The sequence below is a fragment of the Olea europaea genome, chromosome 17, assembly GCF_002742605.1.
Source record: "Olea europaea var. sylvestris chromosome 17, O_europaea_v1, whole genome shotgun sequence".
NCBI classification, from domain to species: domain Eukaryota; kingdom Viridiplantae; phylum Streptophyta; class Magnoliopsida; order Lamiales; family Oleaceae; genus Olea; species Olea europaea.
In genome coordinates this window covers 9,728,407-9,749,680 of record NC_036253.1, presented here as the reverse complement: position 1 = coordinate 9,749,680, position 21,274 = coordinate 9,728,407, and the positions used below count along the sequence as shown (strand labels likewise).

Genomic DNA, 21,274 nt, shown 5'->3' with positions numbered 1-21,274 from the left:
AATCATTGTTACTTAAGTTCAATCATCTATTGTGTGTATTCTATAATTTTGGATAGATCGAAGTTAAGCTAAATTCTAATCTTCATGCGAACGATATTCATTTATTTATCATTATTATTTCTTGTCAATGACCCCGTATGCTTAAAATTTCACTAAATGCAACATGCAAGAGGATATATTTAGTTAAAAAATTAATTATTGACTTTGATTTAAATATTTAACAAAAATATAAGCTACGTCAAACATGGCTATAATTCAATAGTGGGGAGGGAGAGAAAACTCAAATTAATATACCATTCCTCATCTTTAAATGCATGGGTATATTTATCCATAAATGATAAATCATAGATCGAATCGTCAAATAAAAAGAATTCAATGCTATCATACAACTTTATATCAACTAAGTTCATGAAATGGAGATAAGTTGATATCACAAGGACGAAGTTTGGAAGAATACTTAGCCAAATTTTCGCCTATGATGGCACTGAGGTTCTCGCTCAGTCAGCCCACGAGTTTGCACAATGCACACAAGAAAACAATAAAGACGGCAATGTAAAGGAACGAACACAAATTTTTGGAGGAAAATGGAGTCAACCTGAATGAAGTCGAGGTATGTCACCTCCATTTTCTGTTCCACAGACTATCACATACGAGATCCTTGACCATGGATCTTTCCCTCGTTCAGAAACTGATTTGATAAGTAGCAATGGAGAAGCAAAAGCGTTGAATTTATTTTCAGAGCATTTAGGCTGTTGCTCTTTTTTTGTTTTTTTTCTTCTGTTCATGTAATTGTGGTTCTGCGTTATTGTTAGAGATATGACGAAAAGTGAAAATTACCCCCACTGATTTGCAAATTCTGGCACGTCTCTGATTGAGCTTCATGAAAGGACAATGGATAAACCACAGGAACTAAGCATTGCTCCTGAAAATATGGTTTTTGTTAAATAAGCAAGCGATCTTGCTGTCACCAAGAGGAGGATAGTTTTGATATACTTAAATAGGTTTGCCGTTCTCATGTTGGTTCACACTTTGAGTTTCCTTTCTGATGTTAATTCTTTCTTTTTAACTTCTGATTTTTAGTAATTAAGCTGAGGGTGATGTCCTATGTCTTAATCTATCAGATATGAAAGGCAAATGATGACTACGAGAGTTATGAAAGCGGAAAACCTGCTAAAGATTGGTCTACAACTGAAGTTTCGTCAGTCTCAGATTCCATCCAACCTGATCTTCCCTTTGAAAACGAAAAAGACCCTTCTTCAGAAGCAACCGAAGCTTCTCAAGCTGAAACTAAAGTCGCGTACAAGAGGATGCTCTCTGGTGGTCTTCAGAGCCCTAAAGCAGATGTCCCGAAGAGGGAAATATTACAAAGGATTAATTCCAAGAAGGCCGCTAGTTCATATCAATTGGGTCAACAACTCTCCCTCAAATGGTCAACTGGTGCTGGCCCCAGAATCGGATGTATTGCTGACTACCCTGTTGAATTGAGATTACAGGCATTGGAACTTACTAACCTCTCGCCACGAACTTGTCAAGAATCGTCGACCCCAGGGAGGATTGCTGTTATTTCTTCACCTACAGTTTGCAGGCAAAACTTAGTAATGGAAATATAACAAGCTCGACTTTCACTCCCCTGTTTTTAGCTTCTCTCCTACCATTTCTCCTACAGTGTATTGTGTTGTGTATTCGCACATTCTGCTGACATTTATTTTACAATCTCAGCACTGTAGTCTGATCTGTCCCTGCCTGCATTTCTTCATAGTTAAGTAGCATTTGCTGTCAATAAATGAAGACGGGTTTTTCAAGCTCCACTTTGATCTTTATATGCACCATCCCTACCTAATAATAGTGTAAACTTTGAGCTCTAAGTCACGGATAGAACTAATTATCTGGTTCATTTTGCTCTTTCATACAGAATCTGTTGATTTTCAACGACGATAAAAGCTGAGTTATGATGGTTCTGTCCCGTTCTAGTGAAACCAAACTGTGCTACACCATGTCCAACCCCCGTGTCTATACTCGTGCATGATACTAGTGTCCCCAACTCATCTATTAGACGAAATTCATTTATTTTTGCCAAAATTTGATTTGCATATTATTTTCTGTATATCCATTTTCTAGGTGACGTGACTGACCTCACCAGCGGTGGAGGACAATCAACTTCTATCAACTTTTAAATGAAGAAAATCAGTATTCGACCTTTCATTAAAGTTGGACAATTATTCCATGTTGGAATTGTTGAAATCTTCATTAATTATCATGATAATGTCTTCTAAATTTTAGACGCCAACCTAGGTAAAGATTGAGAAGTAAATTCTAGTTTCATAAAGCTAAATAAGATGACTTATTTAATGGAAATTTGGTCAATTTTCACCATTGGGATTGGACAATTATTCCATGTTGAAATTGTCGAAATCATCATTAATTATCATGATAATGTCTTACTTTCAAATTTTTAGATGCCAACCTAGGTAAAGATTGAGAAGTAAATTCGAGTTTCATAAAGCTAAATAAGATGACTTATTTAATGGAAATTTGGTCAACTTTCGTCATTGGGGTTGATTGTGCAATTCAAACGAAAAATTGACAACTAATTTGTTCTTTTTTAGGAAGGGCGATAACTCACTTGGTACTTCAGTGATAGGGTTGAGACTAATTGTAATATTTTCCATACTATTTCAAGATACTTGGCCTTTTGGATGCGCAAATTAGGACTATGCTCTTTAGCTTTAGATTTGTTCAACAATCAATAGTCAAATATTATTTATTCGGGTTCTTGATATCATACTTGGAAAATTATTGAAAACTCTAGAAAGCAATGCTCTGTATAGTGAGAGATCGAGATAGTTTTGAATGATTTAAGTCAACGACAGGGCATGACCAAATTTATAGCTTGTGTAAACGTTGAAAATCTGTTCGATGGAAACAGATTTTTAATTGACATCAGGATTCAAGATTTCCTTTGCAATAAGAAAGCTTTAAAATGCTCGGCCATCAAAAAGAGTAAAGGGTGATGATATTTGCCGTTGTAGGAAAGAAAAAAGAATAAATTCATTTGCATCAAGTGTTGGCGTGGTGGTCCATATTTAATCACCATAATGAGTTACATCCTTTAAAATTCTTTTCAACTAGTTACTCTATAGGAATAGTTAAGACTACGCTCTACTGGGTGTGTATGGTCTAATGATTAGACTTTGAGTGGTTGATCTTCGCAACTTTGTTTACTGTCTTTACTAGTAATACATAGTCATTCTTGTTGAAAATTTTCTTAATCATACACAACAAAAAATAAAACAGATTTCAATTTCCTACCAAGAATCTGCTTTGTTTTTCTATATTGTATCAGAGCCTCTTTCTTGAAAATTTTCTCTCGTTTTCGTAATTGTTTTTTTTACTCAAACGTTCCTCCCATCCAGTCATTTCCTTCCACGTGTTGTTTGAACGGATTCTCCGTTTGTCGTCTTCCAATAAATAAAGTCTTCCTACCACAAATTCTGTTATTTTCCTAGGAACTTCAAAATCGTTAATTGTGCAGTATATATATACACCTATTCCTCAATAAGGTTACGCACATGGTTTGCATAAACAGAGCAAGTCAAATATGATCGACCGAGAGATTGAAAATGGTAAGACAGAAATTTTTTCGGTGCTTTCTCATGGGATTGAAAATTTGGTTTGGTGTTTGCCCAGTTCATGGGATCGAAAATTTGATTTGGTATGTGCCCAGTTCATGGGATTGAGAATTTGGTTTTGTATATGTCCAGTTCATCTGGAATTTGATTTGGTGTTGGTTCGATGTATCTTGTATTTGAAATTTGCATCCATTTGCATTTGGCTTGTAGATTGAATTGCAATTTAGATTTCTCACGATTGTGTATTTCATGAGCATACAAATCATATTGATATTGATTGCCCTTTAGTTTTACATCATTTCCCTACCATTCATTGTTCATCGTTGCAACTTGTTGACTTCACGAAGTCACACTCAATTCATCGTTTTTGTTTCTTGGTTGACAAACTCCCGTTGCTTCTTGCTATAGCATCGTGAGTTTGAGGGGAGATATTAATGTAATCAATATATTAGGTTAAGGGTAGTTTAGTATTTTATATTTCCTTTGTTTTGTAGTATTTAAAGTCATTGTAATCTCATATATTTGCCCTAAGTTTGGATGATGCAACAAGAGTTTCTCCATTCTTCACATCTGTTTGTTCTTCTCCTTTGTTTGATTATCAATTCGGTTTGTTATTTTCTACACATTTGTCCAACCTCAAATAAAAATCCACATAGAAAACATGATTGAGAGAACTAGGTATAATTTTTCTTGTGCTAACAAGAATATATCATATAATTGTATTGTATTATTGATTTCTCAAACCCTAGCAATCTATTAATAGAATTCCCTTGGTCCATCTCTTAAACTTACTCATTCCAATATTTAATTAATTCAATTAATTAAATTTGGCCCATGAATTAATTAATCCAAGTAAAAATTACATCCCACCGAAGTTTTAAACTATCAAATTCAAAACTAAGATTTAATTTTATTTTTTTTTTCAAAAATCAGATGATAATTTAAATTTTAAAGATTAATAATATTATTAAAAAAATTATTCTACATTGCCCAATTTAATTTCCATACTCTAATTACTTCTCTCTCCCTCTCTCTCTCTCTCTCTCTCTCTCTCTCTCTCTCTCCCCTTTGTATTTTCTCTTTCCCACCCTCTCTCTATTCTCTATATTGGAGCCGAAGCCTCTGCACAAAGCGGTACACATGGGGGTGCTTTAAAGTAGTAGCATAATGTCGAATCAAAGAGAGAACGCTCTGCCCAACCGTTGTTTCACTGAGATGTGCACAACAGCTTCAGAGCGATATCGATCGACACTGCATGCAGATTGACAGATTTGATGGTGTGGCATCGTGGCTTTAGAGCATTGCAATTACCAGACGGTAATAGGGTGATGGTCTGTGTGATTTTTTGTTGAGGTACGGCTGCGAGATGAGGTATTCTATCTCGTCTATTTTCTTATGTTGATTGCTGCAGTGGCGGTGATTCTGATAGTTCTAATGAATTTGGGAATATTTTTGGTGGGATTTGTGTCTGTGGTGTGGTACAAATGGGGACTATATATTGGTAGTGTGGTGGCGGAGATGGTAGTGGTGGGGTTGAATCGATGATTTTTTGTTCAGGTGATGGTGGTGTGGTGGTCGCGGCTGTGATGGAGATGTTAATGGTGGGATGGTGGTGACGATGGCGACAACAGCTATAGTTGTGGTTGTGGATTGGTTGCGATATTGGTAGGGGTCGTGGTGGTGGCAATGACGACGGTGATAGTATATTTGGGAATTTTTTGGTTGGTCGTGGTGGTGTTGTGTAGTGGAGATGGTGGTTCTGGTGGTGGTAATGGGGCTATGTTTGGTTGGAGTTATATAAAAATGTATTGGGACCAATTATTTAGTTATTTTAACCAATAAAATTGATTAATTTTTTATTCAATAAATAATATGGTCAACTATTTTAAATTGTGACCAATAAATTGGATATTTTGTTATCAATAAATAATATATAAATGATAAATTGTGACGAATAAATAATATGCGGCCTAAAAATTTGAGTCGTGACTTATACAATTTGTGATTTGTGACCAATAAATAAATTGCGACCTATAATTTTTTTCATTTGTGATCGATGAATAAATTGTGGCTTATAAAATATTTGGTTTGTGATCGTGAAAAAATTTGTGACCTCTAAAAGTTCATATTCGTGATCGAGAAATAATTTGTCGTCGGTTAATTCGATAATTTGTGATCAAAAAATATAGAATTGTGACATTAATACACTGAATTAATAAAATATATTTTTAATTAATTTTTTCATAAATAAATATTAATTAATATCTGATTTTTGAAATGTGAAACATTGTTTCTTAGTTTTGAAACGGATCATACTTAATCTCTTAGATATGAAATTTTTCCTTAATCCAACTAATTAATTAGGGCTTTTTACAAGCAACCTAATTAATTAATTGTCAATATTTATCAATTAATTAATTGGTAAATCTCACTCGTCTTAGGTTTCTGATCATGATGCTTAACGATATGAATTATAATTTTTATCTAATTAAAGTAGATAACTAATTTATCACCAATTCACACCCATTATCCCAGATTAATATCTAGCAATGTGTTAAGATAATACATGTGATAGGAAATATTACGTGGTATGACAAAATCAAACTTGTTTGTAAACCTATAAGTAGGCTCGCATTAGTTGTCTACAATAAGATGGCTAGTTTTGAGACTTTCGACATAAAAAAGCTTATCCGGCTTATCTTCGCTTTCGCTCATGACGTGTATTGTAGTCATAGTCTTTTAGTCGCTCGCTCGCTCGTTCTAATGCTCATTAGTTGACGGTAAGCGAAGTGCCTCTCATCCCAGATTGATATTTACCAATGTGTCAGAGCAATACATGTGACGAAAAATATCACGTGGTAAAATAAAACCAAATTTTCGCATTTACTGTGAAACTCTAATCCATTGGTCAATATGATTCGATCAGTTACAAGATATAAAAGAGTGTCAATCTTAATTATTAATTGTGTCTTTCATCTTACTAATTAGTCAATGTAAGTCGAAAACTCTTTTCGACTTATGAGTAAACCTTGGCAAAATATTTTGTTATCAATTTAACTGAATGAAATATAAATCATAATCTCTTTCTATATATTAGTGACAAATCCTCTATTGATCATTCACAATTTTCAAATGATTTTTGACATACCTGAACGATGTCGTATCATTGACTCTTGACAGAGCAGCATCTAGCATCATCAAAGTATGACCGTCCCCATATAAGGCATTATGATAACCTTAAGTTGAAAGATCAATTTCACTATTGAATGTTAGAGATTAACCACTGACACTCAAATAGTTATTCATGTGAAATTTCTCAGTGGGTCTCCAATTTTTTGTTCTATAACAAAATATTCCTATGTTCTTTAAGTGTCAATATACTTTAACTTGTAAGATCAGCTACTTACTTCACAAGTAAGAAATACCATTCATGATTGTCTATCCGTAATAACAATATACGTATCTCGTTATTGCCTACGACTACGGATGATTTAATATTCCTTCATAAGTAATTTGTATCTTATAATCACAACTCTTTGTGATTAACAAATTACCAAGACTTGAATTTATGGATTCTATTATTTAATTTATTAAAATATTAATTCAATTAAATGATAGGTTTGCCATAAATGAAACGTATCAGTTGTATGTTACAAGTGTTTATGTTTGAAGTTGATTGGACCTGAAGCACAACACTTATAATTTTTAGATTTAGGGATCACTTAGTTTGACTTTTTTCAAATGTTGCATTTGTTGTATATTGAATTTAGAGTTATTATCCTAAATGTACAACTTAGACTAGAAAGGGAATGATTCAATTGTTATATAAATGCTTAATTACTTGTCAATGAATATTGCGAAAGATAATTATCAATTCATAATTTTATAAGGTAACAGAGCTTTCTATCCAAAGTGATAGTCTATCAGCTTCATCTCTCATTCCATTTCTTTGCTGATCAAACTGTCTCATCCAATTTATTATGTTAAAATCTTGTTTCTCCTCCAACTGATTTACTCATGTTCATTTTCCAGGCATCCTAATAACTAATGTTCGTTTGGCAGGTTTTTTTTGCTTTTGCTTATTGTAAAAGACCACCATAATAAAGTTACCTTAATTAATGTTTGAAACCTTTAGAGAAAGCTATATTGAACCAACTTTCTCTAAATGCTTTCTAATTAGAAAAAAATACTTTTATAAAATTAAATAAATGAGTTCAAAAGGAGGTTTTGAATCTCATAAGCTCTTTTTGACTTCTCAAAATTAATACCAAAAGGACTATAACTCCACTTCCACTACTTTCATCTAGGTTCCACAAGCTTTGACTACCATTTACTACATTAATGAAACCCCACAATATCCTTATCAACATCAATGTGGTAGCACGTACTCCTTTTAAACTCGCAACCAACAACTACATAGCTTGGAAGTTATAATTTTAGATTGTTCATTGGCTATGACCAAGTTTGTTGTGTTGATGGATCAAAACCATCCCCACCACCCACTCTCACTTAAAATGGCACACTTCCAAATCGTTCTCTCATCATGAGGACCCCTCAGGATCAACTAATCCTCAATGCCATCATTAGCTTGATTTTACCCGCCATAATACCCTTCATTCAAGCTAAAACATCTCATCAAGCATGGACCATTTTATCTACCACATATACCACATCCTCTTAAGGCCGCATTTAGGAAATTGAAAGGCCAACTTAAACAAATTACCAAAGTTCATGCAGTGTGATCCAGTTTTTGTAAAATATCAAAGCATGACTAATGCGTTGTTTTTTCTTGGAGCCCCAATTGACGTTGATGACCTCATAAATAAAATTCTAGATGGCCTCGATGATGAGTATAAAAACTAGTATGTGCAACCAAGCTAGAGGCATCTCATCACCTTTGAAGAACTTGAAAAATTACTCAACTTTGAAGCAACTATGCTAACATCCCAGTGTGAGAATCTTTATTTTCAACTACAGCTAATCTTACCTATTAAACCTCACTATACTGAAGCCCATTCCCTCACTTTGGAACAATAACACTAATTGACACCCTTATCTAATACAAATATGTCCCTTGCAGTACTCAATCCCTCTCATCCACACCTTAGATAATGTCAATTATGCAGATTCTAAGACCATATGGTAAGTGATATCCCTTATATTGAATTGTTTCAATTCACTTAAACCCCAACTCATCTCATGATTCATTGCCCAGCACTCCATCACCGTAGTAACCCTGAACCCATTATGCAAGATGAGTTGAAAATTGTCTTTCACATGTTGCATTGATCAGTGATTGAGTATTTATACAATAATTGAAAGTTTCTAAAAACCAATATTTGTAATAACTGATTTCCTAGGTTTAAGTTGTATAGTTGGGATAATAACTTGAAATCCAAAATATGACAAATATAACATTTGGAAAAAGACAGCTATGCAATCCTTAGATGAGGATGGCTATCCATTGTTATGCCCCCTCAAGATTGGGCTCAAGAATATAGTCCAATCTTGAATTTAAGCATAAGAAAGCACAATGAAGCAATTTTGCCAAAGCATCAGCTAATTGATTAATAGAGAACACTGAGCAATATATAGAGCGCTGTTTTGAACTTAATCCCAATTGAAATGAAAATCAAGTGTAACATACTTCACTCTTGAATGGAAAGATGGCTATCCATTGTTATGCCCCCTCAAGATTGGGCTCAAGAGTAGAGTCCAATCTTGAATTTAAGCATAAGAAAGCACAGTGAATCAATTTTTCAAAGCATCAGCTAATTGATTAACAGAGAACACCTGAGCAACATATAGAGCACTGTTTTGAACTTAGTCCCAATTGAAATGAAAATCAAGGGTAACATACTTCACTCTTGAATGTAATTTTTTTTAAGAAATGTTATCACAGTGAATCACGAGGAAAAAAGATAGATTAATGGTAAGATCAAATAAGTGATAGCAAATCCAATTTTGGTAGGAATATTGGCAACAATATAATATTTAGTTTCAATTGAGGATTGAGTTATGCTTTTCAGAACTCTAGGATAGATGATTTAAACCAAGAAAAACAATATAACCACCCCTTGGAGGAAAATTCATGTTTGTTTCCTACCCAATCAGCATTAGATAAGGCATATAGTTTGAGAGAAGAATCATGATATAGTTGATATCCATCATGAAGAGTGCTAACAAGTACCATAAAAAGCTGCATAACGTATGTATAATGGTCAGTGGTTAGGTAAATGCTAGGATATTGATAAAGTCTTTAGCCTCCATGTGAGCTCTGAATATGTCAACAGAGCTATCAAATTTACGTTGAGTTCAAAAATCACTTACAACAAACAAGATGTTGGAACTAGGTGGAATCGGCTCCCATGTTCCATTCCGAACTAGCACATCATACTCCTTAGACATAGACCGACACTATCTGGGATCTTTTAGAGTTTGGGCCATAGTGGTGTGTTCAATAATATAAAATGGGTAGAATTGGATATGAAGGTTCATTTTTATAAAAGGTTGTTGATATTGTTCTTAGCCAGGTCATGCAGTGAGTATTATGGGATGGTTCACAGGTAGATTAAGGGATGGAGGTGGCATTGAGGAAATGTTGGGAGATAAGTGGGTGAATGGTAAAGGTGAAAGTAAAGTTGAGGGAGAAGAGATGTTATCGAGAGAATTTTGATGAGTTGTAACTTCAGATGGTGTATAGAGTAGCATCAGATGAAAAGTTGGCTTTAGAGTGGTAGAGAAAACCAAGTGGCAATTTTTCTATTCATTACTTAGAATGCGATTGTACAATGGTTTATATAGGGATGAATCCTCCAACTAGTTTCCTTTAATTTGACAATGCAATCTCCTACAATTAGGTAATACTATCAATCTATGATTTGCACACACTTAGCAATAAATAAGAATGGACAGGTAATTACAAGAAATCTTTGACCAAATCTTATCATTCCCCCTTATCACACATGCCCAACTTGTCTAAAATTTTTGAGAACACTCTGTCTGAAATTGCTTTGTTGAAGATATCAGCTAACCGATCTTCTGAGTTGATCTTAAACAACTCCACAATCTTTCTATCAAACTTTTCCTTGATGAAAAATCAGCATTCCTCAACATGCTTTGTTCAATCATGTTGAACTGGGTTACGAGCTATATTATATGCTGTTTTATTATCACAATATATTCAAATTGATTGTCTTGATGAATAGCCCAAATCTTCCAAGAGAAATCTTAGCCATATATATATATATATATATATATATATATATGTAACAAGATTTCCACACACAAATGTAAAGTATCCAGAAGTAGACCACCTATCATCTTTTGCTCCAGCCTAATCAGCATCGGTATATATGTCTATGCTTTGCTCTCCTATGTTTTTAGAGAACAAAATTCCTTTTCCTGTAGCATATTTCAGATACCTCAAAATATGCATAACTGCATTCATGTGTTTCTTGCTAGGATTATGCACAAACTAATTCACAATACTTAGTGCATAGGTAAGATCCGATCTTTTATGCACCAAATACATCAATCATCCCACAAGTCTCTGGTACTTTCCTTTGTCAACTGGTACCTGATCAACTTCAATACATAACTTCAACCCTTCTTCTACCGGTGTGTTAGCTGGTTGACACGCTAACGTTCTAGTCTCATGTAATAAATCTAAGGCATATTTTCTCTGAGAAAGAAAGTTTCCTTTATTATATCGAGACACTTCAATCTCTGGAAAATACTTCAAAAGACCTAGGTCTTTTATTTCAAACTCTCTGAACAAGTACTCTTGTAACGCCTTCATTTCTTCCATATCATTTCTTATAACGACCATATCATCTACACAAAAGATGAGTGCAGTAATCCTTCGTTGTTGTTTCTTCAAGAATAGAGTATGGTTGATAACCAAAGGATGTCATGGACTTTGTAAATTGTCCAAAACAGCTTCTTGGGGTTTGTTATAACCCATATAATGATTTTTTTTTAATCTGCATACTTTATAATTGTGTCATTCTGTCATCATACATCCTGGTGGGAGATCTATGTAGACTTCTTCTGATACCTCACCGTGTAAAAAATCATTCTTCACATTAAACTGTCGTAATAGCCAATCAAAGTTTGCAACTAAAGACAATAAAACTCGAACAGTATTAATTTTAGCTACAGGGGTAAATGTTTCTATATAATCAATCCCATAGATTTGTGTGTAGTCTTTCGCCACGAGTCTTGCTTTGAAATGATCAATTGTGCCATTTGCTTTATACTTTACTGTGTAAATCCGTTGACATCCAACTTTTTCTTTCCTGGTGGGAGATTAACAAGTTCCCAGGTTTGATTTTTTGCAAAATTTTATTCTTCATTCTTGGATACTTTTCACCTTATGTCAGCTAAGGCTTCCTGCACACTATTAGGAATAGATACAACAGATAATTGATTTATAAATGACTGATTTGAGTCTAACAAATGATGGTTAGACACATAATGACTCATAGGATACTTGACTCTATTAGATAGTTCGAGTTCATATGTAGGTCTAGGAATACCTCTGCTTACACGATATTTCTTGGATGATGCAAGCACTTAATCAAGAACATCCTCTACAAACGATTGGTTTGGTGTATCACTTGTTTGTATTTCAAATTCATACTCGGATTGAGGCACAACCATTGCTTCAGTTTCTAGGAGTTCATCACCACTTGGATCTAGATTTATTCCCTTCAAATCTAAGGATCCTACTTCTTGATTGTTTGTTTCAGTTTGTGACTCATTGCCACTAGAATCCAAGTTTAGACATTCATATCCAAGTTGCCAACATTTTGTTTATCAATTTCAGAGACTTCATCTTCCATAGAGAATTCGCCTTGCTCATATTCATATGCTAGAGACTGAATTTCCTTCCTATTCTCCCCCTAAAATTCTGGCTCAGAGGAAAAATACATTGAATTTTCATGGAAAACAACATCCATCGTGATAAACATTCTTTAAGCTGGAGAGTGATAGCAATCATAATCTTTTTATGAGTAGCATATCTTATAAAGATATATCGCAATGCTCAAGGAGTCAACTTATTGCATTGATCTTTATAAAGGTGTACAAATACTACATAACCAAAGACATGATGGGTAAATTTGGGACTGCTGGTGCAATGATTACTTCTGTGAAGGTTTGAAAGTTGATAGAACTGGAAAGCACATAATTGATCAAATATGCTGTAGAATTAATGACTTCTCTCCAATAACTCAATGGCATATGAGCTTCGATCAATGAGGCACGTACGACCTCCAACAAGTATCGGCTTTTTCGCTCAACTATCCTATTTTGTTGGGGTGTTTTGGAACAAGTAGTTTGATGAATAATTCCATGGGCTTCTATTAAAGTTTGTTACTCTTGTATTCTCTTCCATTATCACTTCGCAATAATCAAATCTGTGTGTTGTATTGAGTACGAGCCATTTTGTGAAATTTTTGAAAAAACGGGTTTACCTCACTTTTGGTTTTCATCAAACACAACCAAATCATCCTAGTACAATCATCAATAAAAGTAACAAACCAACGTGATTCACCCAAAGTAGCGATTTTGGACAATCCCCATACATTAGAATGTATAACCATTAAAAAAAAGGACTTTAATCTAATAGCAAAGGAAATGAAGTACGATGTCCTTTTACTAGTTCACAAACATCACATTGAAAACTAAAAGTTATAGTCTTTGTAAATAAACTAGGAAATAACCTTTTTAAATAACCAAATGAAGTGTGCCTTAAATGCCAATGCCATAACCAAATTTGTGATCTCTTCCTTTTTTCCTCACGAGTGTCCACAGTCAAAGCATGTTGTAATCTTTTTGAAGTTGATGACACCTAGTCTAGATAGTACAACTTACCTCTCTCAATACCACAACCAATCGTCTGCCTTGTTCAGAAGTCCTTAAAAACACAAAATTCAGGCCAAAAAAATTATAATGCAAGATAAAGATTAGATTATTTGAGAAACTGACAAAAGATTGTAATTTAATCATGGAACAAATAAAACATAATCTAAATTTAAAGTATCAGTAAGAGATCCTTCCCCAATTACTGGGATCGGTGTATCATTGGCGGTAGACACAAATTGTTGTGGACAAACAGGGCTCGAGATAGGGTTTTTAAACAGAAGGACACGTGTTAAACATCGATTGGACAGCTTGAAAAACAAATTAAAAAAAACACCAACTAGCTACTAACGCGCAGTTCCTATCCCTAAATCCTGTCATCTTCCCCTGCTTGACTAGCATAATTGAAGAGATATGCTACACAAACTGGGCTGGGGATAGGATTTTTAAACAGGGGGACAGGTGTCAAATATCGATTTGACAGTTAGAAAAAATAAATAAATAAGCATTAACCAGTTGCTGACACGCAATCCTTGTCTCTAAACCTTGTCACCTCTCCCTATTTAACTAGCATAATTGTTATAAAAGAGAGATGCTACACAAATAGGGCTGTGGACAGGGTTTTTAAGCAAGGAGATGCGTGTCCAATACTGATTGAACAGTTTGAAAAAAAAAAGTACCAACTAGCTACTGACACGCAGTCTCCATCCCTAAATCCTGTCACCTCCCCCTATTTGACTAGCACAACTATTATAAAAGAGATATGCTGGACAAACAAGGCTGGGGATAGGGCTTTTAGATAGGAGGACACATGTTAAATATCGATTGGACAGTTTGAAAAAAAAAAAAACACCAATCAGCTGCTGACACATAATCCCTTTCACTAAACCTTATCATCTCCCACTATTTGACTAGCATAATTTTTATAAAAGAGATATGCTACACAAACATGGTTGGGGATAGGGTTTTTAAACAGAATGACACGTTCAAATACCGATTGGACAGTTTAAAAAAAAAAAAAAAAAAGTGCACCAACTAGTTGCTAAGCCCCAACCAATTGCCGACACGCCATAAATCCTATCACCTCTCCCTGTTTAACTTGCATAATTGTTATAAAAGAGATATGCTACACAAATAAGCAGTCTTATGGTGGTCTAATGAGAGGTTTGGGAAGACACATGGCCGGTTTCTTTTCACTTTAGGTTTGGGACGGGGAAAAAATTTCCAATGATAATGATTCACTAGACAAATAGATTATGAAGAATTTTGAATTTCAATGGTGACTATATTGTCGGTCGGTGGTGATGTAGAGAGCCGAATTTGGTGAAGTCTGAAAAAATTGATGCTGTAATGGGTCTGTTTCAGTTGGAGACGGCGGATGATTCTCTCTATTTTTATTTATCCTTCACAATTAAAGAGAAGGCTTTTAGGGGCTTTGATTCAAGATTTCAAGGATCAGAGGTAATGGCTCGGATACCAACTTGGATTAGATAGACAGAGTTTTTTTAATACGTTATTTAGAATGAGATTGTACAGTGGTTAATATAGGGACGAACCGTCCAATTGGTTTCCTTCAATTTGACTGCGTAATCTCCTACAATTAGGTAATACTGTCAATCTATAATTTGTGTACACCTAGCAATCTCTAAGAATGGAAAGGTAATTACAACAAATCTTTGACAAAATCTAATCGGTGGTGATGGTACGCGATTGAGGGTGAGGGTGAGGACAACTCGATGAGATAGATGAGTGAATGGGAACATATACTCGACAAACTTTACATGGAGAGAGATAAATTTTGGATGTTGAAAGGATCAAAACAGTAGTATGCAGTTTGCGTTAAAGAATAACCAAAGAAAACACAAGTTTAGAGTGGTAGTCAAACTTATGGTATATATATAGTCATCGCCAAAGGTAACATAGACGACCAAAAATTCGTAGTTTGGCGTAATGAAGAGTAGTTTATATATGCTTTCATATGTAGAGGAGTTGTGTAATGTTGATGTTGGCATGTGATTGATTAAGTAAATCGCAGCGGCAAAGGCAAGACCAGCAAACTAAAGAGAGCGAGGCATGAGATAATAGTGCTACGCTAATTTCAACAATGTAAAGGAGTCATCGTTCAGAGACCATTGTGATCGAGGGTGTGAGATAGTGTGGTTAAACAGGATATACCACTGATTCATAGAAAATAAGGAAGAGAGAGGTACTCGTCACGATTGTTTGAATGTAGATTTTAATATGACCGTCAAAGCGTTTTTCACAATAGCTTTAAATCGAATAAAAATATCTTTAATGTCATATTTTTGTTTGATAGGATAAATCCATATCTATCGTGTACAATGATCAATAAAGATGACACAGTGTTTAAAGCCATAATGTGAAATAATCGTGAAGTCCGCACATCATTGAATATAGTTTTAAATGGGTGAGATGAGACCTAATGTTGAGTTGAAAAAGATAAGTTGTGTCTTTTATTACTTAGACAACCATTACACGAAAAATCAGATGACAAAGATGTAAAAGTTCCAAAGTTATTCGACGAAAAATGCGCTTTGGAATGGAAATTGTCGAATGCCCTTACCTATATAGTCACTTGAAAATGAAAGTTTCTGAAAGTTTCAATTTTTGGAAATTAAAGTTTCTGAAAGCTTCAATTTTTGGAAAGGCAAGCAGTGGGGTGAACGTTGACCACTCAGACTCCATCGTCAGTTTTGTCTGTTTGAAGGGGAGCCCCTTACAGAGTTCTTTTCAAAAAAATGCAGATGGTAAGAGCTCAATTGAAATATTATGATGTTGTCCCTCTACTTTAATTTTGGCATTCCCACCAAAATTTTTGTACCTAAAACAAAATTTTAGTGGAGAACATCATATATGTGGGTTTGTTGAGTTGGCTATCTGACACTTTATCGACTTAATGAGTTTACATTTTAAATTATAATTTGAACTGATCAAATATGCTTTTTATTTATATATTCATATGATTCCCAACTATTGAACACTTATTATTCACACATTCTGTATAATTCAAAATTTATAAATCACTCCTAAGCATGTGTATATACGTACGACAAAGATTTAATAAATTAAACGTGAGAAATGAGAGAACATAGTCGCCTTAATTTTTGTACTACTTATCGAAATCCTCAATCTGTGTCTCATTTTAATCTTGGTGAATGGTGATGATAATTCTTCTTTTCATTCCAGGAATGACTTCCAATTCCCCAAAAGTGTAGTTTTCCACCTACCAACACACGAGTTCTATATATTACTAATATTATTATCATGCCAACTTCTATCTATCTGTACCCTAACCAATTTTTAACTTCTTTTACTGGATACAAATCTCCACACGTGGATTTGCTAGCACGTATAAAAGTACAGATATTTCAGTTACTCCTAGTCAGCTTTCAGAATTTGCATTTCATTCACAGCATACACTAACAAACATTGATCATATGTTTATAGAAAAGCCACGCCATTATATGTAGGGATGGATACAGTTCGATTCGATTCGTTGAAATAATATTTTTTTGAGATCTACTCGAATATCACTACAAGATAAATGACAACAACGAGATTTGAATTGGTTTGAAACTCAAAATTTGGTTGAGACCCACAAGTGCGTCTTCCCACAATGACACATGATGATCCTGTTAATCAAAGAAGTCATTCGCGATTAAACCAAAATTTACACAAACCATTCAAAACAGAAATTTAAATGCAGAAAGTAAAGTGTAAACACAAGGATTTTTCGGCCGAAACCCCAGAGGTTCAGCTTAAAGCCTAATCCCCTGTTGAGCATCCATTATAAAACGGATCTAGCTCGGTTGCACTAAAAACTCAAAATATGGAAGTCAAAAAACAGAAATACAGATCACGAGATAGTCACAGAGACTTATCTTTCTACACGAAGATGATTGAACTATTCTTCTCACAGGAATTACTCAGATCACTCAGATCTGTTACAAACCACTACCGAACTCAAGAATCACTCAGATTCTTGATACTAATCACTCAGAAAAGTTAAGCATTCATACAATCAGTAGTATTACAGTGAGATTACTGTATTTCCTCACTATTATCTCTCAAGGAACCATATCACAGAAGAGAAAACTTGAAGGGTTTTCAAGAAGGAGCGTATAAACTCAAAACCGGCAGAGAGAAACCCTTGAAGAAAAAGTGACGATTCAGCTGAGTGAGAATGAGTCCAATCAGAGTAAATAATATCAGAAGCATCCAGAAGCCTGATCCAACGGCCACCAACATCACACGTGTCATGATCCAGTATAGTGTTGTTATTTAAAAAGGAAAGAAGTGTCAAACTTATTGAACACGCTTTTTGCTTTTAAAAAAACTGTGGAAGCAATATGACCAAAGGTCCAGGGTTCGAACCCAACAGATCCACTTGTTATAAAATAGTACCGCTATATTTAGGGTCCATTTAGTAGGATTGTTATTTTTGCTTTTGTTTCTTGTAGAAAAACTTCATAAAAAAATTATCTTCCAGTTCGTTTCCATTAAATCATCGAAACTCCTTTTTTTTCTCAAATTTGTTTTCAACCACACATTTACACAATAGGATATTTTGCACGTAACTCCAAATTTTTTTCGTACTTTCTAATCTCACATTCTTTATGAAATCACCATTCTAAAACTCATTATCTTAAAATCTCTTTTTAATGAAAGACAAACGAAGGATTAGATCAACTTTCTTTAAAAGCTTTTCTAACTAAACAAAGTACTATAAAAAAATATTCATATGTTCAAAGACAACCTCTTTAATCTTAAAAGAAAGTTTTGATTTTTCAAAGATTCTATCAAACGGCCTGAAATATGTATCAGATTTGCCTAACAATATGCCGACGTACGGAAGTTCCAATATTCCTAGTGAATTTCTTGATAAAATCCACATGGTAAAGTCTGTTGGCAATTGTTAGGTTCTAAACTTCCAACTTCGACCTTTAATTTTTAGACCAATTAAATTCAGATTCAATCAAAATACCTGCAACATTAACATTGTCATATCAACGTTGCAGCCTTGTTTTTATGTTAAGAGTAATTGTGAACAAACATTTCACTTGCAACTTTTTTTCCTTTTTATCATGTACAAACCAACCTTGTTGGGTTTTTGATAAAATCTATCCTAAAGTCGAGATGCTATTGTGCAGCAAATCGAGGGCAATTTGGCTATTTTTTTGGACATCGGCTAGTTCTATTGTACTTCTAACATTAAGGTAAATGGTTATGTAAATATAAACTAAATGAACCTATTTCTTTTTTTGTCGGTTTAAAGTTTCTGCTTTACGTGATTTGACATATGGTACTTGTTCATACATATATTCTAAGTACAACGCTAATCGGTGTCACCATTTATAAAAAAATTTAGAAGTAAAACTTTTGATAGAAATTTAATAGCCCTGATGATGAATTGAAGATATAAAAATGAACAAAAAAATTAGAAGATTCTTATAAAATGCATATATAGCCACAAGAGAAATATCAGGATTAATTAAAACCCTAAATTGCAGATACAATGAATACTTATTTCCATATGATTTAATAAGCATTAATGCTAGTATATACATTCAAACAGCAGCTGCAGCTGCAGCTGCAGCTACAGGCCAATCAATCTGTACTACATAAAGAACCCAGGGTATTAACTTGAGATACAGGCTAAACGACGATGCCCTGTACACAACTGGCAATCTTAACCAGTCTTGATTTCTGCCCTATTTGACGGCGGAGTCGCCATTTTTCAGGGTGCTTGGGCCTCTTTGAGCTCGAACCAGAACCCGTAAACCGCCGTGAAAGGTGGCTGTCAATCCCGGGGAGAACCGGGGAGTAGTGGTTTGCGGAGGTTCTAATTCAATATGGAAACGTTTCAACAATGAAAGTGCAACACTTTTGAGTTCTACAAGTGCGATTTCTTTCCCCAAACACACCCTAATTCCTGCTTGAAAAACTGGGAATTTAAAAGGGTTTTCTTGAAAGAAAACCCCATCTTTTAGCCATCTTTCTGGCTTGAATTCTAAGCAATCTGTGCCCCATAGCTCCTCACTTCTGCCCATTGCATATGGATGATAAGTAACCCTCCTCCCCTTCTTCACCGGCGTCCCATCAGGTAAAACATCGTCCTCTAAGCAGAATTTTGAATCGAATTGTATAGGTGGATACAATCTCATGCTCTCATACATTGCTGCATGCAAATAATGAAGTTCTTTCATTTGTTCATAGCTAGTAATCCCCTTGTTTTGCCCAATAACTCGATCAGCCTCGACTAGAATGGTGGCCTCCACCTCTGGGTGGTTTGCCATTAGCCAGAAAAAGCTCGTCAAGACAGATGCCACTGTGTCCCGGCCGGCCAAGAGGAAGCTAACCACAATATCCCTGAGAAATATTTCATCACTAACAGAAGTCATGAATCTTGAAAGGAGATCTTCTTGATTAGAAAATCCGAATTTTCGCCTTTGATTTATGACCTCTTGGGCTAATTTGTTGATCGTCTTGATTGATTTTCGAAGCTTTTTCTCATTTCCAATGTTTAAAAGCCGTCTAATCTTCCAAATAAGTGGAGAGACAGTCATGGCTCTTTCAGCCGACAGTTTTGATGCTAGGTCGAAAGAAACAGCAAATTTTGATATAGGTAAGGTCAATTCCAAACATTTAGGGTCTAAACCAAATGAAAATCTGCAAATACTATCAAAACAAAATCGTCGAAAAACATCTTGTAAATCTATAAATATATCTTTTTTCCCTTTTACAGATTCTAAAAGAGGTACCAGCCGTTGATCAATCTCATGATGAACAACTTCGAAAGCATATGATCTTATTGATGTTCGACCAAGCTCAAGACTTGCCATTTTTCTCTGAAACCTCCATAAATCTCCATCCACGTTGAATATGCCCCGGCCGAGAAAGTCACCCAAGATTGCAGAAAAGGGTTTCCCTTTTGGAAAATTATCAAACCTTGTTTTGAGCATATATTCAACATTAACAGGATTTGCAGTAATAGTATTATCAAGAACATGAATATGAATAGTCTGAGTAGGAGATTTTTTAAGAAGATAAGTATACCAATCACACAGATTATCAAACTGGCTTTTCCAGCTTGATTTCATGTAAGATTGACAAGTTTCACACTTGCACCAGACCCTCTGTCTTGCAAAGTAGAGGATCAAAAAGATTAACAAAATCGTGATGATCAAGAACCAGCAAAATTCTTCAAAAGACCAAAAAATCCCAGAAACTGCCGACTCCATGGAGGATAAAATAAGATAAAAGATGAAGAACAAAAGAAAATATCAGTCACCAATGGGTGATAAAGAACTTTAATGGTATAAAAAAGAGTGCACGTTAGAAACATGTATGCAAATATAACAGCATTACCATATAAATCAGTAGCCACACAATAAATTATTTTATATTAAATCGAAAAAAAGTACTGATAAAGGATAAAGAAAAGAAAAGAATAGAAACGCATAAGGCGTGGGTAAAGAAGGGAGTTCAGGTAGAAGACGCATATACTGTTGAGTTGAGTAGAGTAGAGTAATACCTGATGCAAATTGTCCTATTATTCTTTACTATGCCAACTACTGTTTGGATAATAGGACCGACACACTTAGCTCTGGTGGGACTACATTTTTCATGCTCAATAAACTTTCTTTCACTAATTAATATATATTTTTTTAGATAAAGAAGTGCTAAAATTGACACAATCTCGAGTCACAAACAAAGATGAACCTAACAAGCCTACTTTCTCACTTTAAATTTTGTGT

The 21,274-nt window shown here is 34.6% G+C and overlaps 2 protein-coding genes across 2 annotated transcripts; one reads left to right on the top strand and one right to left on the bottom strand.

Moving 5' to 3' along the window:
- Positions 1-568: 568 nt before the first annotated feature.
- Positions 569-1,808, top strand: LOC111365802. The gene is made up of 2 exons (XM_022986320.1): positions 569-610; positions 1,122-1,808. Exons 1-2 carry the CDS (start codon positions 600-602, stop codon positions 1,483-1,485), a joined length of 375 nt encoding a protein of 124 aa, XP_022842088.1. The 5' UTR covers positions 569-599; the 3' UTR covers positions 1,486-1,808.
- Positions 1,809-18,954: 17,146 nt separating this feature from the next.
- Positions 18,955-21,013, bottom strand: LOC111366249 (cytochrome P450 94C1-like). The gene has a single exon (XM_022986970.1). The coding sequence runs from the start codon at positions 20,756-20,758 to the stop codon at positions 19,229-19,231; it is 1,530 nt and encodes a 509-aa protein (XP_022842738.1). The 5' UTR covers positions 20,759-21,013; the 3' UTR covers positions 18,955-19,228.
- Positions 21,014-21,274: the final 261 nt, after the last annotated feature.